Genomic DNA, 21,581 nt, shown 5'->3' with positions numbered 1-21,581 from the left:
AAATCTCATATTTCCTAAATTTCAAACCTAGGGTTTAGTCTTAATTTCTCCAAACACTGCAACCCTAATAGTTTTCATATAATATCATACCCCCAATATTTAATTACCTATCTCAATATGTCAAAACTCGAATCATTATGTGATGAACATAAGAAAAAAACTCAATATTAACAATAATATGTAACCAGTACCAAACAGAAAGCTTAACCCAATTTGAATCCATTATATTGCCACTTTCAATCATTGCCAAATAATGGCCAATACTAATTGCTGGCAGTCATAGTTAATTGACCATCAAAATAATTGAAAGGAAAGATTTAGACGTAGCAATTACCTGTGTCAAGTGTTCGTGTCGATGGCGGGGGTGGTATTCTCCAGACCTTTTCCCCTTTTTTCCCTTGTAAATAATTATGTACTAAAAGTGACTAACCCCACTAACTCATTTTAATAAATATGGGCCAAGTGATATAGGGTATTAAATAAATTAACAATATATTTTAGTCCATTAACCATCAATCAAATTAATTATTTAAAATTACCCGTCAACTAAACAACTGTAGTTAATGAATAGCGCCAAAATTCCCAAACCAACTTCACCGATTGATAAAAAATGACCCGGGGCAATTATAGGGAGGGGTAAAACTGTAATTTTATGAAAATTTCCAAAAATGACCTTCCAACTTATTTCAATTTTTTTAAAAGTAATCTCTGAATGTTATACCCACACCACATGTGCTCCCAATAATTAAGCCTACTTCTTTCCCATGTCTTGAAAGTTATATTACCACTTAGATCCTCTCACCACTGCATAATGTTTCTCCAAAGACCACACTAAAAGGAATACTAATGTTTCTAGTTTTCCACCCTCTTCCAATATTTCGTATTATTCTGCTATTACATGTGAAATATAAAAAGCTTCTCATTGGCTTGAGTAATAATGTACCAGAGGTGCTCAAGAAATATGAATTTTGGATTATGTAGAGTATGATACATAAGCATCTCTCTGTTTAAGCTTAGGTAAGTGTAATATTTGTAATTAAATATACAATATTATATAGTGTCCTGTAGAATATTCTCTATGATCTTTCTTATTCAAGTATAATGAATCCAGGCGTGTATGAATCTAGATACATATGCACTTGATATTCTAACATGTCCTTTCAAACTCAACATGGAGAAACCAACTTGAATTTGCTTATTTTAAAAAATGTAGAAGTTGGTGCTGAACTCTTGCTAGAATAGTGGCTAGTGCACAACCACCAAAACTAAAAGTAGTGTTGAAATTCTTTATACCAGAAATTCACTGGTAACTACACAATGAAAAAAGTGCTTCTAGCACTACATACAGAGAGAAATCTATTCTCAATCATCGGAAAAGATAGTGTTGCAAATCTTCTGAACATTATCAGTGTAACATGAATTTGCAGAACAATGGCAATAAATTCAAAGTTTAGAGGAGGGAGTCTATCATGTAAAATTTGCTGTGCTGTTATCACTGGTTTCTAGAGCGATGAATGGTAGTTGAATGATCTTAGATAGAAGAGCATGTTTGAATGGTCTTATGGAGACCAGGGCACATGTTGCAGGAGAGAGGAGCATTGTCGGGCACCGAAGAACCCCATGAACTACCCAAAACCTCATAAGGTCCATAAGGGCTACCATTCATCCACTAGAACAATTGTCTAATTGTAGATATTCAATATCTTATCCAATTTCTCCACCTGTATACATAACGCATGCTCTCATAATGAAGTTTCGGAAGTTGCAGTTGACATGATCATATGCCTTGCCAAGGTTCAACATACACAAAATATGCAGGGGCTTTATCAGCCACATAGAGTTTCAACCCTTCCAACACTGTAGTTTCATCAAAGTCTCTTTGCAGCCACTCTTTCTCCTCTGTGATGAAAGACCTTCCTGTCATGTTGAATTCAGGCCTCCAGGTTTCAGTTTCAGCATAAAGATCCTGATGGTAGCCTACTATTTCCATTTTTGTATCTCTAGGATCAGTAATAACTTCCCTTGAACTTCCTTGTTATCAATATGGTTAAATCTTTGTGAGAGCTGGCCATTTTCTAGAAAAACGTGGTGTTTTTGTCTCCTTCCTTCAACCATTAAGTTCTAGACATTTGCCTCCATTAAATCTCTTCATATTTAGTTACCTCTTAGATTTCCATATAAAATTAGCTTTTTGTAATATTTCATCCTCAATAAATGCGTGCTCAATTCTTGCAAGTTACCCAGTATTAAACTCTGGTTCATTATCTCTATCTTCTTTATTTTTAAATTCCCATAGTTGTTTGTGTGAGAAATATAGGAAAAGAATAGTATTGAATTGTTGTTGTGTCTACATTATTACATTGAGACCCTATTTATAGACACTAGAATACAATCCTTTACCAAGTAGGATACTATTTACTATGCCTATTTCTATTTGTATTCCTATTCCTATTCCTATTCTAAATAGGATTGTATAAACCTATTCCTATTCTAATAGGATTGTATAAACGTATCCATGTTCTAACAGTTTGCATTCCATTTCTTCAACTTAGCTTTCATACTTTAAAGAAAATATTTGCATTCTTAACATTAATTAGGTGTACAGACTTTGTTTCTGGGTTATGTGCTAAATGACTTTGAGTAATGTTTTTATATGTTTCTTTTTTGAGAAATATTTGGTCTAGATATGTTAATAAACAACATATGAATGACCTATTAAACAAACTAAATTTGGTGAACTATTGTGGAGCAGTGGAGGTACTGTAGTGAAATTCTTTGGCCAAGATTAGATTAGCCAAATCAATTATGGAATCTCATTGCTTCGTGTGAGAGCAATAAATACTACTGCCTGGATTTGATTAGCCAAGTCAATTAGGATCATTGCTTCATATCAGGAGTTGCATCAACTTTGGTGCTGTCTGTGGAGCAGTTAAAGATTATTATGTTTTTTGTTTATGCCAGTCCTTATGTTCAACAACAACAACAACAACAACAACAACAACAAACCCAGTGAAATCCCACTAAGTGGGGTCTGAGGAGGGTATAGTGTATGCAAACTTTACCACTACCTCGTGGAGATAGAAATGCCGTTTATGAAAGAATCTCGGCTCAAGTGCATCAAACCCAAGGAGAATAAGAAGAAAACAATGAAGAAAGCAAAAACAGTGCAAAGTCTCCACAAGAAAACACTAACAACAGTAAAATATTGATAATCAAATACAATAACATATGACAAGAACTACAAGGGTACGACTAGTACTAAGACATGCACTAACAAACCTAAACCTTCACAAGGCAAGACACCCTCCACCCCTACCATCCCTCTACCCTAATCCGCAACCTCCACTCCTTCCTATCTAGAGTCATGTCCTCGCCTCCTTGGTAATATAAAGCTGCGCCATATCTTGTCTAATCATCTCTCCCCAATACTTCTTCGGCTACCTCTACCCCTCCGCGAATCCCCTATAACCAGCCTCTCGCACGCCCAGTCCAAGATATTCTTTTTATATTTGTTGAGTTTTAACTATATTTAATGTCACTAGCAGCTCACCAAAACTAGATTATCATTATTGGCACTTCTGTGAATAAGTAAAACAACATTTCATAGTGGAAATCAATTAAACTACAAGATTCTCACACATCATATGCACTGATGTATCACTATCACAATTATGGTCTCGAATGATTCAATGAACTGCAGTCTAGTGCAACTCCTTTGGAGTATGAATAGCTTTTTCTCCAAGTCATGTTGCAAATTGTGTTATATCTACTTTTAATTATGGAGGGCAATTGCATGGCTTTTCTGCTGGATGATTGACCCCATTGGAGGGAAGATCAAATAGTACTGGTTAGCTATAAACCTCCGTCTTGTTTTCTCATCTTCTTATGGGTTCTTCAACTTCTCTCAAGATTTTCTGTTCACAGTTTAGCATTGTTGCTTCGGTATGTTTGTCCTATTTCCTTATTGACTTAATGGCTACCTTTTTTCAAAATCAGGCAGGGTTATGTTACTTTTTCTTTGTCGGAGGTGGAAGAAATTGATGCTATGGTGTCCACTTTTGATGTTTTCGAAAACAATGAATCGGGACCATTGGTTTTGGCATGGGCAGTGTTTCTCTGTCTAATTTCATCTCTTCCAGGAAAAGAAGAAAACAATAAACTGATGGTCTGTTGTGCTTCATATTGCGTAATTGACTTGCTTGTGCTTTCTCCAATAGCTGTAAAGTTTTGACATTGTTTTGCATATCTTAATGCTGTTTCAGGAGATCGATCATATTGGTTATGTCCGCCAAGCTTTTGAAGCTGGATCATTGAGTTCTTTTCTTGAAATTATTGAAAATGATATACTGAGGGATTTTGATGTGAGTGAATTGCTTGTTTATTCATTATATGAAAATAATATTTCACCCATCTTACCTTTCTAAAATATTCAGGTGGTGCATTATATCATTTTATCTTTGCTTTGATATTTATTAGTTTTTTCAGGGTCCTATTACTGGTTTTAGAAGTGTTTTGCGGACATTTTTATCAGCATTTATTGCATCTTATGAGATCAATCTCCAGGTTATTTAATTTCAAAGACTTCATTGCTTTTTGAAGGAACACACACATCTTAATTATCATGCCTTTCCTGTTTTGCAGCTGGAGGATGGTAACCTGAAATTGATATTGGATATTCTTTGCAAAATTTATCAAGGGGAGGTTTGGATGATTGTTGTGTTTTTGAGCCTTCAAATTCATATGTTCTCTCATTAATACATGGTGACTATTGCCGTATTTTGTGCAGGAGTCCCTCTGTACTCAGTTTTGGGATAGGGAAAGTTTTGTTGATGGTCCTATCAGGTGCCTTCTTTGCAGCTTGGAGGGTGAATTCCCATTTAGAACTGCTGAGCTTTTACAGTTGTTAACTGCACTTTGTGAAGGAGCGTGGCCTGCGGAATGTGTGTAAGTAACTTTCTCTTTCCGAGGAATCATGAAGGATCCTTTCATTTATGTTGCTTGTAGAATGTGTTATGAGAAATTATGTATGCGTCTTGAACAGATTTAATTTTCTCGACAAGTCCACTGGATTGTCATCTCCTGTTGACATCAGTAGCTGTGCAATTGTGAATGATGCTTCTCAGACTGTTATGGTGGTCCAACCATTACATCTTCCTGGTATTGAGGGTCTGGTCATTCCTAGTGGAACCTGTGGTCATCTGTTAAAGATGATTGATAGGGATATTGCTCTAGTTAGATGGGAGGTAACTATAACTGCTATTATATTCATTTCACTATTATGCTTCTTTGACTGTTCAATTCTTTCTACCACTAGCTATGGGAGCAAGCTTACCCTGATTTTTCGAAAGTTGTACTTTTTAGGAGCTAATTATGCTGTATTCATCTTCATTTTCATGCGTATCTTGGTATTAGTTTCTTGTTGATGCATATCTTTGATAAAATTCATTTTGTGACTTTGGTTTTGCAACATTCTATTGTTGACACAGCCAAACTTCAATGTTTAGAGAATTTTTAGATGTTAATATCGGACTGCTTTATGTTCCTTCTATATGACTTTGATGCAAATTCCATAATGGATATAATATGAAGTGTGATTTTTTTTTCCGAACTGGTAAAGTAGTAATTGTATTAACGGAAAAGGGTAAAAAATGTCCTTAAACTATGTGAAATTAACAAAAATGTCCTTGGTTAATAGTTTGGTCAGAAAATGCCCTTATTGTTACTTAGTGGGTCACAAATGTCCTCTTCCTACTGAAAATAATAGTATTTTTTTTCTTTTTTAAACATATGCTATTCCTAAAAAATATTACTATTAAAAAAATTAATTCTTGTTTCTTTTCTTTTTAACTCACTTTAACTAATAAATAAGTAGGAGATGATCTTTTTTTTCTTCTTAATCTCACTTTAACGATTAAAATAAAATAACTCAATTTACCTTTTTAACTAATACTGTAGGATATATATATATATATATATATTTTTTTTTTTTTTCTTTTGATAACCGAGAAATCCATCTGTGACCCGCCCTTTGGACCAATCACAGCCTTCTAAACTCGGTGGATAATGGGCCTGCCCCTCTACCCTTCTCCACTTAAATACCGGACTTCACTTTGCATGGTGTGGGGCTTGAACCTGGGACCTGAGCCACAAATCCTCCACCTTTTGCCACTTGAGCTAAGCCTTGGGGCCTGTAGGATATATATATAAGATCACAATAACTCCGTCATCAATTTTCATTTAGACAATGATAAAAAATTCCTAATAAAATAGAATTTCTTAATCTTTTTCGAATTGAAGTAGGATAAGCATTTTCTAATTAAAAAAATTATCATTAGGAAAAGAATGTGTTTAAAAGCAAAAGAAATAGTAATATATTTGTTTGGAAAAAGGGAATTTTCGATCCATTAAGTAACAATAAAGGCCTTATTGGACCAAACTATTGATGGCAAAGGCAGTTTTAGACCAAACTAATAATATTAACTGATTCCATTCTACTCCTGTAATGAGGCTATAAAGTCAAGCACAGTATTTTTCACTGTAAACATCCTGTAGGTTAGACCAAATAGCCACAAACCATAAGCAAGTGTGCTTAATCTTCTGTATCACCGTTATTTTTCTTTCAAAGCATCTTGCACTCCTTTCCTTCCATATTATCTGACACACGTGCTGGCACAGTATTCCAAATTTTCCTCACTGATTTACGCATTCCCTAACACCCCTGCTGGCCAGATGATCCTTTACTGAACAGGGCCTGACAAACGAGACCCTGAAAAGTTGAAAAAACAGCAACCAGCAACCAGATTTGTCTTGGTACTGTGTATTGTGAAAAAAGATGGCTGCCACTTTCCTCCTCACTGTTGCACATGAAGCTTCTGCTACAAATTGACACCCTTCGGTAAAGGTTGCCTTGGGTGGAGACATGCATTCTGTGAGGCTATCCACATAAAACATCTGACTTCATAGGTAGCTTTCGTTGGTTTTCTCATTCCTAAGGACTTCCTGAAATAGCTTAATGGTGGAGCATACTCTTGCCAAGGCTTAGTTTGAGGGTTCCAGTCCCTCCTTCCGCTCCTGGCTTCATCGTCTAGTGGTAACAAGTGGAGTGCATAAGCCAGTTTAGACTTCAGAGATCGGGGCAAGTAGTTAGCACTTAGCAGCCACTTGCACAAGGTTCTAAGCCTATTTGACTAATAAGAGGAAAGGTGCAAGCCAAAACTGACTCCTAACAAGTTGCGTTCATTTCTATGATATCAACTCACGCACGACACCAGCAATAACTTGACTCTTTGGAAAATGAAACCATATCCACAATCTCTCAATGGGGCTGGAAGGAACTTCTAGAACAATTCATGCCTTTCTGTTTCTATGGTCTGAATTCTTTCTTTATTTTCATTGTTCCCTGGACTTTTTATCAATATGAGTAATTGTAACACTATTTATGACACATGAATCGCTTGCGAGGCCAGCTTATGTCGTCTCTATCACTGTTAAGTATCTTCTAGCAAGAGTTTAAATAGAACACTGCATCTCTCTACCTAGTCCATATGGAAGTATATGGTACTTTTTCATCCAAACCACCTTCTTGAGATTTTCTAAAACAAAGGATTCCCAATCAAAACAATTTTTATGAAAATTAAGACATAGTTGTGTAGGCATAAAAAGCTCAAAAGTAATTTTTTGATTCCCATTATCACAACTCAGCTCTAGTGTTATCAAAAGCGAAAAGCGCAAAAAAACTTTTAAGGTTCATAGGGGCTTTAAGAGCAAAAAGCGCAAATAAAGCATGAGCTTTATTGAGAAAAGGCACTAATGGAGAAAACATCAAAATATGTATTTAGTGTTAGACTAATAATTATAAGCATGAAAACAAATATATGGACAAATAAATTGATTGTTTTTATGATAAATTGAAATATCAATGGTTTAGCATCCCCTCTTCAGGAAATGCTCATTCACAAGGAGAAGTATGTCTTAGAGCTTTGATGATGACACTGAAGCGCACATTAAGCGAGGTGAAGCACTCAATGCGTTTTGAGCCTCATTTTAGGGCATAAAAGCACCTTTGATAACACTACCCAACTCCCCAACTAATTTTTTTTGATAAAAAGTAATGAAATTATATTTGTGTGCATAACAAGCTGCCCGTTTACTAGAAGTATACCCAAAGTAGAAAATCTACAAAATAAATATGGTTTTCTACTAAAGATATCAATCTTCTATACATTAAGAAACATCATGGGTGCACCAAATGGAAATAAGTATAAGAGACTATTTCTCACTTGAATAAAATTCAACTTTGCACCCTCAAAAGCCTTTTCTTTCTCTCCAAACGACCCACATAAGTGCTAGTGGTGCCACATTCCATGCCTTAGTGGCATCACTCAAGTTACCCAAACCATATTGCTGTTTCGTGCACTCATGTAAGACAATGCCTTCTTGTACTTGAGAAAAGAGCTAGAAGTGTGATCGAAAGTGTAGCTGGCTTAAAGAATTTGCTACCTGACACTGTAATTCTTATCGTTAGTAGGTCCATTTATTTTGTTGGCTGTATTTGACAACTAATTAGAGAATGTCATCCACACACATGCTCTGAACCAGAAATGCACCAAGGAAATTAGATCTTGTATTTGAAGTTTGGCCAGTCAGCAAGTTTTTTTTTTTTGGCGAAAATGCTTCTTTTTCATGTTTTAGAATGTGGTGTGCTAGAGGTCAAACACACCTAAGTTGCTGTCTAATGCAGTCTGATAATACAATCCCCCTTATGGACTTGAGCACATGATTAGAAGTGTGTTTGAAAATGTAATTCACTTGAAATTGTTTGAAACCGAATTTCATATCGTTTATTAGTCATATTATTTTGTAGGTGTTATTTGATGATTGGTCAGATATTGTCATGTGTACACTTCTGATTCTGAATTTGGAATACACCAAGGAAAAATCTTTTATTTTAAGATTAGCTAGTCAGCAAGTTAATTCATCCTGGATTACTTAGCATGTAAACAATTCTCTCTCAAGTTTTTGTTGTGCTGAAGATCTAAAAGTTTACCCGGTTATTCTATATATTTATGGGTCACGTTGCTAAAAAAGTAGCTAAGGTTTTGTCCAAAATTATCCTGTAACCGAGGTTGGTTTTCTATAAAGCTAGAACATAAGGGAAAATAAAATCTTACCCCCCCCCCCTGCCTCCCCCCAGGGTAAAGAGCAAAGTAAAATTATTAGAGGAATATGAATTATTTAAAATTTCATCATATTTTGCTGCTAATATTCTTTCCGTAAGAACTGATATACAATCCCATCCTTCACTTTGTCAGCATTACCATTTTTATCTTTTGCTGACCGTTTTATACAATAATGTGAATACTTCAGAATGATCTTTTGTTGTTGAAAGGATATTCTTTTAGTTCTTCTGTTTTGCATTGCTTGTGTTTTAACTATCTTTTAGTTTTATTTTGGGATTTTCCTATGTAAAAAAACACACATTCTATCTCTCTGCTGCTGTCTCCATTTTCTCTTCTTTCTGATAAAAAATTGTTGTGATCTAGTGTTAGGAGTTTGACATTCAAACCTTTTCTCTTTTATATTCAGCTTCAGTAATCGTAACTTGCTAATTTGTAGTTCCCGCAATCTGGGATTGTCGTGCTGCTTTTGCGTTTGGCCCAAGGGCTGTACTTGGAGAAAACCAGTGAAATCGTTATGACTCTTGGATTTCTCAGCCGGCTTGTGACTTTCAACATGGTAATCCACACGAAATTAATTTTTCTTTGCATGGTGATTTTGATACATCTATTGCAACTGCCCAATCTAAGCGATTAGAGTTGTTCCTTCGTGTCATTGCATCTATGTAAATGCATTTGCACTGATTTCTAGTTGATTTAGTGTGCCTGATGACGGGTGATACATTTGTATCCATTTGCACTGGTGGTGGTTGCAGATGATGTTTGCTATGCTACTTCTGAAATCTTAGTTCTCTTAGTCCTTTTCTGTTGTCCATTTCTTTCTACCATTAATATGGTACTTTGTCAACTGCAATAACGGCTGCAGTAATGACTGCTCCTGTTCTTTAAGAGCTCTTTTGGAAGGATACCTTGTAATTGGATTTGGGTATTACTGAATGTAAATTACACAATTTTGGATTGTTTTGTCTGGTGTAATTACATGGCCTGCATGGAATAGGATGTAATTAAGGGGGAGTAATTACACTTCCCAATTCTCAAGAGGAGTTAAGAGTTACTGGTAATTCCCAGGTGATTTTTCAAATTCTCCTTTATTCTAGTCTTTCAAGCATATTACTCCCGCCTGTCCAATTTATGTGATATAATTTGAACCGGCATGGAGTTTAGGAAAGATATGAAGACATTTGAAACTTGTGCTGTAAAATATGCCATAGTATTTGTGTGGCTATAGCCTTTCACATGCCATAATATTTGTGGTTATAAAAGATTCTCATAAGGGTATATTGGGAAGTGTAAAGTTAATTGTTTTTAAATTTAGAAGTGTCATTCTTTCTAGAACGGACTAAAAAAAGGTATCACATAAACTGAAAGGAGGGATTATTATTGTATACTTATTTCTATCATTTCAAATATAGGAGCATTTATTTTAAACAATTTGTGTTTTGCTGGTTTTCTTTCTTTTTATAATTAGTACAAGTATTTTGTTATAGAAAAATGTTTTCGAAACTCATAAATTCTTTTATTATTTTGAATGGAACAAATCACAGATTCCATTATATTCATGTGTGGAAAGAAACTGATTACTCTTTATGATAGTAGCTATCAATTTATAATTAATAAATATATATTTTTAAAAACTATGCATTTTAAATACCTAGTAATAAATAAGATTTTATATTTTTATATGCACGTATATTTGTTACACATTAATTTTTTTTAATCTAAAAAGGTTTATTTTATCATTATTGTTAACTTCATTTTAAAAATTTAAAATATATCTATGTAATTATACTTGTGCAGCCAAAATGACATGGAATTACATTGTAATTATGTTATAAAAAACAAAGAGTCTTATGTAATATGTAATTACTACCCTAGTAATTACACCAAATTCAATTACGAGGTGTTCATCTCAACAAGCTTGCCCCACTTCTACCATACTTTCAAAGAAAACAAGTCAAATACTCAAAACAAGTGTTTTGGAAAGACCAGCCTTGTGATAGGTCTTTTCATGTCTATGCAAAGCCTAAGTTTGTTCAGTTTCACGTTGTGAATGGAAAGAGGTATTCTTTGTTTCACTTAGGGGTCGTTTGGTAGAGTGTATTAGGAAAAATAATGCATGCATTAACTCTGTGTATTAATAGTGCCTTGTTTGATACACTTTTCAACCTATGTATAACTACTAATGCTTGCATTAATTATACACTCTATTGTGTATTAAAGTGTGTATTACTAATATCATGGATTTCTAGGTATTAGTAATGCAAGAGATTTAATGCGTGCATTAGATACTATATAATACAATTCCTTACCAAATAGGAGACTATAAACTATTCCTAGTTTGTGTAGGATTGTGTTTTCCTATTCTATTCTAACAAGAGCGAACAAAAGAATCAAACCTGCACGTGACATGGTGTATTGAGAATGCTGTTAATAAATTAAAAAGTGTTCTCTCAACTACTTAAATCTTTTAGATGAAATGATCACACAAATTTAGTGTGGTACCAGAGCTAAACAGACCCATTCCTATTCTTAGTGTACCCAGTGCTAGCCCCCCATGTTGTGCCCTCCATGTTTCAGATGTCTAGTCTTGGTTGTGTGGGAGTGTGTTAAGTATCCCACATTGGTGGATGAAATCAAGTGTTGTCTCCTTATAAGTTCTTTACAGTCCTTACCTCATCGCTAGCTTTGAGTTGAGTTAGATAACTGCTTCCTTTTTGTTCCCTTTCTTAAAGGGGTAGAAACAATTGAGAGGGAGATCACTAACTTGCTTAGACATCAAACTATTTAGTGACTAGATCCTAATCTCTAGTAAGCCCTGTCAACAACATAATACCCACTATAGTCTCACAAGTGGAGTCTGGGAGGGTGGGGTGTATACAAACCTTTACCCTACCTTTGTGGGCTAGAGAGGCTGTTCCCAATAGACCTTGGACTAAAGAAATCAATTTGCAGAATATGTTTAAAAGAACTACAAGAGTAAAAAACTATGCTGAAAATATTGAAAAAAGAGATGTACTAACAGTAAAGTAGTAAACTTAAAAGGAACCATAAAAGTAATAAAAATTGAAGAATAAGATAATTAGCTTGCTTAATAATAATAGGTATGGAAAATAGAAAATGCTCAATTACCTACTAATCGTCAATCCTAATCCTCGACCTCTATGCTCTATCTAGGGTCATGTCCTCGATGAGCTAAAGATGCACTATGTTTTGTGTAATCATCTCTCTTCAATCCTTTTCACTTTAGATTAGCTAGGTTTGTATCAATTCCTTATTGAACCTTTCTTGGATTCATGTCTAGTATGGTTTCCCTGTATGAGTTCATTATCTTCCCTGGTGGATAAATTCTGATGATTTAATGCTACTTTAATTGTCAGATGGACTTTTCTTATCTTGGAATTTTCTGTTCTCCCCAATCTTATTTATACTTCTATCCTTTTGTTTTACCTAGTTTCCTATTTACTTCTTTGATTTCTTTTTATTAGATCTTGGTTGCTATCAAATATAGATGGCTGTGCTCCTATGTCTTAATGCACATGTTTTCCAAGTAACATAACTTTTGTCAAGGGTGTAGCGGAGAGAAAGATCTGGAACTCAACCTTTCTTATTTGCTTTAACTGGGAGTCGTTGACTCCTTTCTGTTTAGGACCAGCTTTCTATATTCAACTCTCTGTTTTTTTTTGTGTATAAAAAGAAAAGAGGATAAGATTGTTGGCAGGTGTAATGGTTTCCTCTGTACAATCAGACATCGGAAAGTAGAGAGGTAGCTATGTGGATTCAAAAAGGCAACAACAGCAAGTGTCTCCTCATAAGTCATATCTCTGAGCCATTTCACACATGCAATTGTTACCTCAACCATGGCTGCTCACTCTTACCTTCCTGCATTTACACTCTAGTCCTTATGCTTTACGGAATTGGAAGTGTTTCTTGATTCTTTTCACTTTCAATTTTATCCTTTAAATTGGTTGAGATTGAGTTAGTCGAGGCTGGAATAAGAGTTAGTTGACCCTTAGAGAGGTTGAGAATAAGAGTTCAGATTGCATCTATATTTGCTTCAACTTTGAGGAACAACCGTAGGCCATAACAAAGTTTTAGAGATTTTATGCCCATTAGTGTGAAAGTCTCCAAGTAATGGAAAAATATCGGTTCCTCACTATGGAAACTTTGCTGAGATACGGGAATTGATGATGAAACTTTTGTAATCCTATTTGCCACCTGTTTCTCATGGCATGTCAACAATTGTTTTGGCTATTGATTTTTCTTGCTGCTGATAATATTGTGTGGTTAGGGTGTTTGCTATTCTCTTCTGAACCTTGGTGGCTATATGCACGATGAAATGAATTCACCAACAGAACACCTGCGGTATGGCTATAAGTTCATTAATGAACCCCCTCAGTTTTCAATTGAACTTTATCCTATATGCTTGTTACTTAATCACCAAAAAAAAATTCTCAAATTCTCGGTAAAATACTATGTCTTTTCATTGAATAACATCCCTTCTTCAACTGCAGTATTAATGTGGCTGAAATCATTTGTGCCTGGATCAAGAATCTGTCTCCTAATTGCTCTGGTGTGGCGTTGATGTCAATGGGAGTTAACATTTTAGCAAAGATGTTAAAATGGTAAACCTTTTTGTCTATCAAGTTATTAACTTTAACTGTGTTTACTTCTCTGGCTCCTTTTCAATGCTACTGAATTGGAAATTTTGAAGAGAATCCTACTATATTACTTTTACATTACCTGCCTTTAGGTTTATGTTCTGTTGGGTTATTGAATGAGCATTTTGTGGTCAGAGGAAATTTAAATAGCTATTGAGTTGTGTTTATCTCCCTGTTGGATAGATAACGGAATCTACCATGAGAGACATTATTATTATTTTGTCGTTTAGTTTTCTAGTTAGGTTTTCTAATTCTTCAACTTTGCTTATTGCAGCTCACCATATCATGTTTCAAGATTGATAGTCCAGGCAAATATCTTTGATGTTGCTTTTAAGACGAATCCCTTCAAAGTAGACTCCAATGGCCTATCGAGGTCAGATGGATCCACCTTTCTCCTACTTCATATGGAATTTCCGTCCTACTAAACGTTTATGAATTTTGTGGGCACAATCTGGTGTATTTATCAGGTTTACTTGTGATTGGTTAACTGTAACGTTTTGCGTACAATCTGATTACAATTGTGCTAGTGGCTTTTGACTGCTATAAACAACTATGACCATAATCTTTTGAGTAATAATGTACTATGAATTGATTTCTACATTGCTGTCCTTTGAGCTTTCCCTTCATGCACTCTATCTGTTGATCCACTCCTGTACCCTGAATGGGTTGATTATATATGGCAAGGCTTGCAAAGCCAAACCCTTTCACCCATGATGCACAAGGCTAAATGGTGAAGGGCACTTTGAATATGGAGTTTTGCTTTTGTTATACTCGTAAATAGATTTGATCACTATAAAGTAATTTTCTATGTGGAGAGGATTCTAAAACCCAAATTCGGTCATTCTCTCTCTCAAAAGTATCAAAAAAGTTTATGTTGCAAAGGGCATGATACCTTTTATAATAAAGTAAAAGCTTCCCAACCAGAGCAAATTTGAAGTCTTCAATTAGTTTCTATTTTGATTTTTGGTGATAATGGGCTTCTATCAGTATCTTCCTTTTTTTTTTTTTTTAAAATTAAGAAAAAAAGAAAGGAAGATACTGTTGTCCTTTTTTTGACTTAAATTTTACTTTTTGTGTTGTCTACTTTTTGTGTTACTGTTGTTTGCATTCAAAATTGAATCTTCTATCAGACATATTAGTTGTCTGCAATCTACAAAAAAATTGATGTGTAGTATACCTTGGACAACATAGTTTTGTTCTAATAGTTTGCTGTTTAGCCTAATGCTTTTAACTGCATCAAGAAACTTCTGTAATTCTTGAAAAATCAAAGTTATCTGGACACCTTATTCTGTGTTTTTTGGGCTGCTTTAGTGGATCGTGGTTGCTTTCTGGTCGGCTCGCGAAAATGCTTTTGATCGACTGTGAGCAGAATGATTGTCAATTGACACTTTCAGGCATGTTCTTTAGTTGTATTTATTTATTTACTTATGTTTATCAATTATGTTTGACATGTTTGTATTTTATATAAAGTTATTGGTGTTCTAATTGCTGTTATACCAAGGGTGTCCATCGCTTCTGTCGCTGAAACATAGATATATCGCTTCTTCTGTCTAACCCAATATGTTTTTGGGAGTCCCATTTTCATTGGCCATTAGTCATGACGGCATATTTTGTTCGATTGTGTGACTAGATTCTTTATGCCATTTTCTGTAGGGTTTATCTTACACACTATTTTTTCATCTTCAGTGCTTGACTTCACCATGCAGCTTATGGATTCTGGAATGGAAAACGATGTTGTCCTTGCACTAGTCATTTTCTCCATTCAGTATGTCCTTGTTAATCATGAATTCTGGAATTATAAAATCAAGCACACTCGGTGGAAGGTGACACTGAAGGTACTCCTCTCATTTTCTATAAATTAAACAGCTAAGCTTGCTTGAATGACATGATATTTTCTGCTTAAAATAGTCCTGGTTGGAGATTAGGCAACCATTTTGGATACTGTTTTTTTTTGTCTCCTTTATTGAGATTCTATAGAATAGGAGGGTTACGGATGGGGACGGAGCTATGTAGGACTAAGGGGGTTCATCCCAACCCCCTTTCGGCAGAAAATTGCACTATTTATACTTGATTAAAATTAGTTTTTTTAGGTATATATCTATTGTGACTTGTGAGAAATATAGGAGAAATATATTATTGAATTGTTGTTGTTTACATTATTACATTGAGACCCTATTTATAGGCCCTAGAATACAATCCTTTACCAAGTAGGATGCTATTTAGTATTCCTATTTCTATTTCTATTTCTATTACTATTCCTATTCTAATAGAATTGTATAAACCTATTCTTATTCTAATAGGATTGTATAAACCTATTCCTATTCTAATAGGATTGTATAAACCTATTCCTATTCTAACACTCCCCCTCAAGCTAGTGCATACAATTCATGTACCTAGCTTGTTACAAATGTAATTAACAGGAGGACCGATGAGGGGCTTGGTGAGATATCTACAAGTTGATCACTCGACTTCACAAAATTGACAATCAATCTCAATGTGCTTGGTCTTCTCATGAAATACTGAATTTGATGCATAATGCCGATAAAACACGGGAGTGATAAAATTACAGTGTTGGAACTTCCCAAACCAAGCTTGCAAAAACTGTTTTAGACCATAGAGTGACTTACGTAATCAGCATGCAAGGCTACTAAACTCCCCCTGAGCGACAAAATTAGGTGGTTGCTCCATATAGACTTCTTCACAATGCAACGGTCGTTGTAAGTGCTCAAAATCTAGTTTAAAGTATGTGGATCATGTTGGAATCAATAGACGAGTCGATATTAAATAAGTCACCGAAAAACTGGCCGAAACATGCGCATATGCCGGAGTATTAGATTGATTGAGACGTAACCCATACACTACGTACAAGTTTGAAACAATGGACATAAAGTTGAAACAACTAAAACATCAATTGTCCAACTTGTCCTCAGAGCATGAGGACTCACTAATCCAAGTAGTCAAGCTGAGCAATCTTGAATCTAGGCACGTCCGGGAGGAGAAGTGTTGGAACCTATATTATAAGACTATATAGCCACAAATATGCATTAGTACATGGAATGTACTAAGTATGGGGAAATGCATAAGAACATAGACATGATCTATGAGGACTTTAAGCATAGACATCCTACGATCCTTATAAGATGAAGGAGGATCTAGTGATAGTTTTGCTTTTTTCTTTATCTTTTTGTTTGATAGGCACACTCCTCTGGATGTAAGATATGATGTAAATTTTTGGATACTAGCTTTGAGATGATGGTTGATATACAAAATGTTACCTTTATAAAAAGTAATACATATAGAAATTAAGATATAATAGATCTTCTTCTCACATGTTCAAACACACTTAAATTTCACTCACATCCAGATGAGATACAAGTTAGACTTATTACTTTCATGACAAACTTTTGCATGGTTAGAGTTTGACTACCAAATAGCGACAACCATTCAACTATAAAAAAATAAATTTAGAGGTTAATAAGTATAAATAAGTCACATAACTTAAGTAAAGCTATAAAGATGACTAAACCAACTCACTTACCCGGTGACCTTGTGTCTCTGGCTATAATAGCTTGACCTCAACCAAACATCCAATTTGCATTTTTGTACTTAGGAAGCTCAGCGACTAGTATATCTTGAATTGCTATATTGTGGACCATCTTCTCAACACATCTATAGTACCTGGGAAGTATAAAACAATCCTGGGTTCATAATATGACTTGCTGTATGCAAAGGACAATGGAGTTGGTCAGTCCACCTTGCATCAATGATTCCAAACACTTTCTCATATTGCTTCTGAACTTCACAAAAAGCCCGTTCAATAGTTTCCTTGGCTCTATCCGTTGCTTTATAATTATAGCCCATTGGTGGTTTTTTTCCCCATCCACCAAACGAATCACGCTGATCAAAGGACCACCAACTTTTAGTGGCTAGACAACATCATTCCAAATGTGTTCAGAAATAAGATGGATGGCAACTTCTTTCCCCAAAATTTCTTTTGCAAATCTACTTGTAGTCCATTCGGTTGAGAGCATAATAGTTCTCAAGTTTTTCTTTTGCATGTACATAGCTTGCAAAGTTAAGAAGGCCATTGCAAATCTTGTCTTGGTAGGTTTCACCAATTTTTTATCTCTTGTGAATTTCTTCATCAAGTTCAACAACATGGTCTTTGACTAATGTAAGAATAGATCTTGGTGGCCTTTTTAAAAACTGTAAAAGTAAGATTATAGTAATTAGTAGCTAATACTCCTTCCGTCCCTATTTACTTGTCAAAAATTTCCTAGTTTTATTCGCTTTTTACTTATCATTTCTGACAAATCAAGGAAGAACAATTTTTTTTTCCTATTATACCCTCAATTTATTAACATTGAGGTAATGTCTTTGAAAAATGTAGTGAGTAAATATGTTCAAGACTATCAATTAATCGGGGTAAAATGGTAAACTCACTATACCAATCATTGTTTTCTTAATAGGTGTGACAAAGAAAGTTAGAGGAGAGGGTAGTTATATTACCTGAAGCATATGAGTTAATCTTGAATATGTCACCAAACATCAAATTGATGCAGCACATGGAGTTCATTAAATGTGTGGGTACACGCCCATCGTCATGTCACCCGCTTTAACATTCTCACTAGCATTATAAGTGACAACTTGTACAACATTTTCAGTCCGATTCTCTCAATAATCTTCTCAAAAGTTATAGATTTTGGTGGAATAGGTAGATTCATTGCTAGCATCGACACAACCAAGAAACACTACCTATTAGAGAGTTCACCAAAATATTGAAGATTATTTTTCCATTTCGTACTGTAATCGAGAAATGCCTTTGAAAATGGTGAGAATTTCCCTTAGATGCCCGATCTGAATCTCCGCTGCTTCACAAAGAACTAATGGGTCATCTGCATACAGGATGCGTGTAACCTCCAATGCATCAACCCTGGCTGTCTGTGCATTGAAACCCTTCAACCATCCTTTTCCATTTGCAATCCTGGTCATGTGATTTAAGCCTTCATTGCTAGTAAAAATAGAAAGGGAGAAAAGGTCCCCCGGCCTCGATCCCCTTTGGGACCGGAAATAAACCTTCAGTGCTCCATTTATGATGAGTGAAAATTTCACATTGGATATGGCAGTATCTGATCCATTTGTTGCCAACCCATATGATTTAGAATGTTAAGAAGGAAATTCCAATTGACATGATCATAGGCCTTCTGAATAACAAGCTTACATAGGATATCGAGTGTCTTTTGTTTCACCCTAGAGTCCCCCAGCTCATTGACCAATAAAGCTACATCTATAATTTGCCTTCTTTTCGAAAAGGCCATTTGGTGTTCATCTACTAATTTCCCCATGACAGTTTTCAGCCTTAGTGATAAGTTTAGACATGATTTTGTACCCTCCACCTATCAAGGTAATATATCTCACACTACCATTATTTATCTTCTTCTCCATTTTAACCCTAAGCTTAAACAATACTCATTTCATGAATTTTTCTTTTGATGAAGTAAGAAGTTTTATTGAGAGACATCAAGAAGGTGCAAGAAGGTGACAAAAAGATAGGGTTAACTCCAGCAATACTGCCTAAATTATAAGGGAGCTAATGAAGTCCAGAAAATTTTAAGGGCAGGTTACAAACGAGAGATTGTGGCAGCTAAATAAAAGTAAAAAACATCTAGGGTGTATTCATGTTTTCAAATTTTCTCATGTTCAGTTTGTCAAATATTTTGGAAAACATTTTCTCTAGGAAAATAAGCTCCTTAAAAATGAGGAAAATGACTTCCCCAATGAAAGTAGGGAAAACTAGTTGCACTAATGATATTCCACATTGATTGTGTCCTCCCCACCCTCCAATACACCTCATCTTTACCCCCACCCCCCATAGCCCTCATCTCCCCCCATCCCACACCCCTACGTCCCCATCCCGACCACCCATATCATTTGTTTGAATTATATGCAAATGCTTTTAGGATAATATTATTTGCTTATCTACCGAACACAGGAAAATAAGCAAGAAACCGACTTATTTTCCTAAAGAACATTTTTCAAGAAAACCTTTTCCATGGAAAACATTTCCTAGTCTTAAGGGTGTGGGTAGGAGTTGATACTACATCAAACATCTGCAATTCTTTTCAGTCCAGATAACCCAGAAAATGCAGGCTGGAACTGTGTTACAAATTTTCTTGATGGCAATATCAACTTTCCACAGACTCCAGCTTTCGTAAGCACTTTTGGTGCAGATAGGCATGACCCATGAGAGCCCAAAATAGTGAGTAATTTACTCCAGATATCCCCAGCTACTCTAAAATGCAAGAGGATGTGGCTGTTGGATTCATTCTGCTACATGCACCCGTTCACAGTTTGTATACTTCTTTTGTTGTGGTTGTTTTGTGTCAAACAGGCTTGATATAGAGCTGTCCAGCTGAAGCATTTTATCTTTGGAGGCAGTTTGGTGTTCCATATTTGCTTCCATGGCCAACTTTCTGTGATTTCAGAGTAGGAGATCAGCTGTGCATAGTAGGCTCACGGAGTAAATACCATTACTTGGTGTACGCCAGTGCATACTATCCTCTCTGCTTGGTCATTGATGTTGCATCCCTCTAGCTAAGAATTAGCAAGTAAGCTCATCGCGTGTCTACCAATTTCCGGCTGAAATTCTGGAGATTGAAGAGGTGGTACCTCTTCATATTCATCAAGAACAAGCTATCATCGAAGAAGAGAGGGAGACATCAGCATGGGTCCAACAAAACATGATCAAATTGAGCAAATTACTGGGGATCGACTTCCAAGGACATGAAGAGGAGGCCTTAGAATTACTTCTACAGGTTGATAGTTGTAGACAAGCAAGAAGGATAGAATCTGTTGGCATTAGTAAAAGGAGTAGATGCAAAGGGGTGCAAGAACTTAAAAGTCTTGTCACCTTTGATGTTAAATTCAAAGATAGTGGATGCAGAAACAAGGGGAGAAAGTTGCTAAATAGTGACCCATGCAATTCAAACTAGTCTCGTGGAATGTCAGGGGGCTGAACGATAGGGAAAAAAGAAGATTGGTGCAGACATTGGTAGTTGACTGGAAAGCAGACATAGTATGCTTCCAGGAGACTAAACTGGAGGGGGAAATTACAAACTTAGTTAAACAAATATGGGGGGGAAGATGGATCAAATTTGCCTACCTTGAAGCAAGTGGCACTAGAGGAGGTATCATGATGATGTGGGATTGCAGAGCCTGGAAGGGGGAAGTTTTGGAAATTGGGGCCTATACATTAACATGTAAATTTGAGGCACAATTTCAGAGCTTCTCTTGCCATTTAACTGGAGTCTATGCTCCAAACTGTTATATTGAAAGAAGAAAGGTATGGGAAGAAATTGCAGATGTCAGGGGTTTAATGGAAGGTCCTTGGGCTATTTGTGGTGATTTCAACACTACAAGATATGTCTCGGAGAAGAGAAATTGCAACAGGAGATCAAGAGGGATGATAGAGTTCTCAGATTTCATTGAAGATATGAACTTAATCGACCTTCAGCTGCAAGATGGCAATTATACTTGGTTCAAGGGGGACAATCACGACACAGCTTCCAGGATCGACAGATTCTTACTCTCAGAAGAGTGGGATGACTGTTTCAGCAACATAAAGCAGTCCCCTTTGCAAAGGTTGGCCTCTGATCACATTCCTTTGGCTTTACAGGGTGGTTCCTGGATAAAATAGAAGAATTATTTTAAATTTGAAAACTGGTGGCTTGGGACTGCAAGCTTCAAT

At 35.7% G+C, this 21,581-nt stretch overlaps 1 protein-coding gene across 4 annotated transcripts in view; it reads left to right on the top strand.

Annotated features, from left to right (window-relative positions):
• The window catches only part of LOC125819154 (uncharacterized), a 55,757-nt gene that overhangs the window by 7,972 nt on the left and 26,204 nt on the right, over window positions 1–21,581 (top strand). For 2 of the 4 annotated variants that reach the window (XM_049498680.1, XM_049498669.1), the window contains exons 8-19: window positions 3,997–4,165; window positions 4,263–4,361; window positions 4,486–4,563; window positions 4,642–4,701; window positions 4,787–4,944; window positions 5,042–5,243; window positions 9,616–9,735; window positions 13,465–13,538; window positions 13,688–13,798; window positions 14,109–14,207; window positions 15,146–15,228; window positions 15,521–15,669. In XM_049498680.1, coding sequence (XP_049354637.1) covers window positions 3,997–4,165; window positions 4,263–4,361; window positions 4,486–4,563; window positions 4,642–4,701; window positions 4,787–4,944; window positions 5,042–5,243; window positions 9,616–9,735; window positions 13,465–13,538; window positions 13,688–13,798; window positions 14,109–14,207; window positions 15,146–15,228; window positions 15,521–15,669 — 1,402 coding nt within the window. Of the gene's footprint in view, window positions 1–3,996; window positions 4,166–4,262; window positions 4,362–4,476; window positions 4,564–4,641; window positions 4,702–4,786; window positions 4,945–5,041; window positions 5,244–9,615; window positions 9,736–13,464; window positions 13,539–13,687; window positions 13,799–14,108; window positions 14,208–15,145; window positions 15,229–15,520; window positions 15,670–21,581 lie in introns of all 4 variants that reach the window. The other 2 variants (XM_049498676.1, XM_049498665.1) reach the window with 1 other exon arrangement.

This window comes from Solanum verrucosum, unplaced genomic scaffold, assembly GCF_900185275.1.
Source record: "Solanum verrucosum unplaced genomic scaffold, falcon-dt-bn FXZP01000376.1, whole genome shotgun sequence".
In the NCBI taxonomy this organism is placed as follows: Eukaryota; Viridiplantae; Streptophyta; class Magnoliopsida; order Solanales; family Solanaceae; genus Solanum; species Solanum verrucosum.
This window is presented reverse-complemented; position numbering and strand designations above follow the sequence as displayed.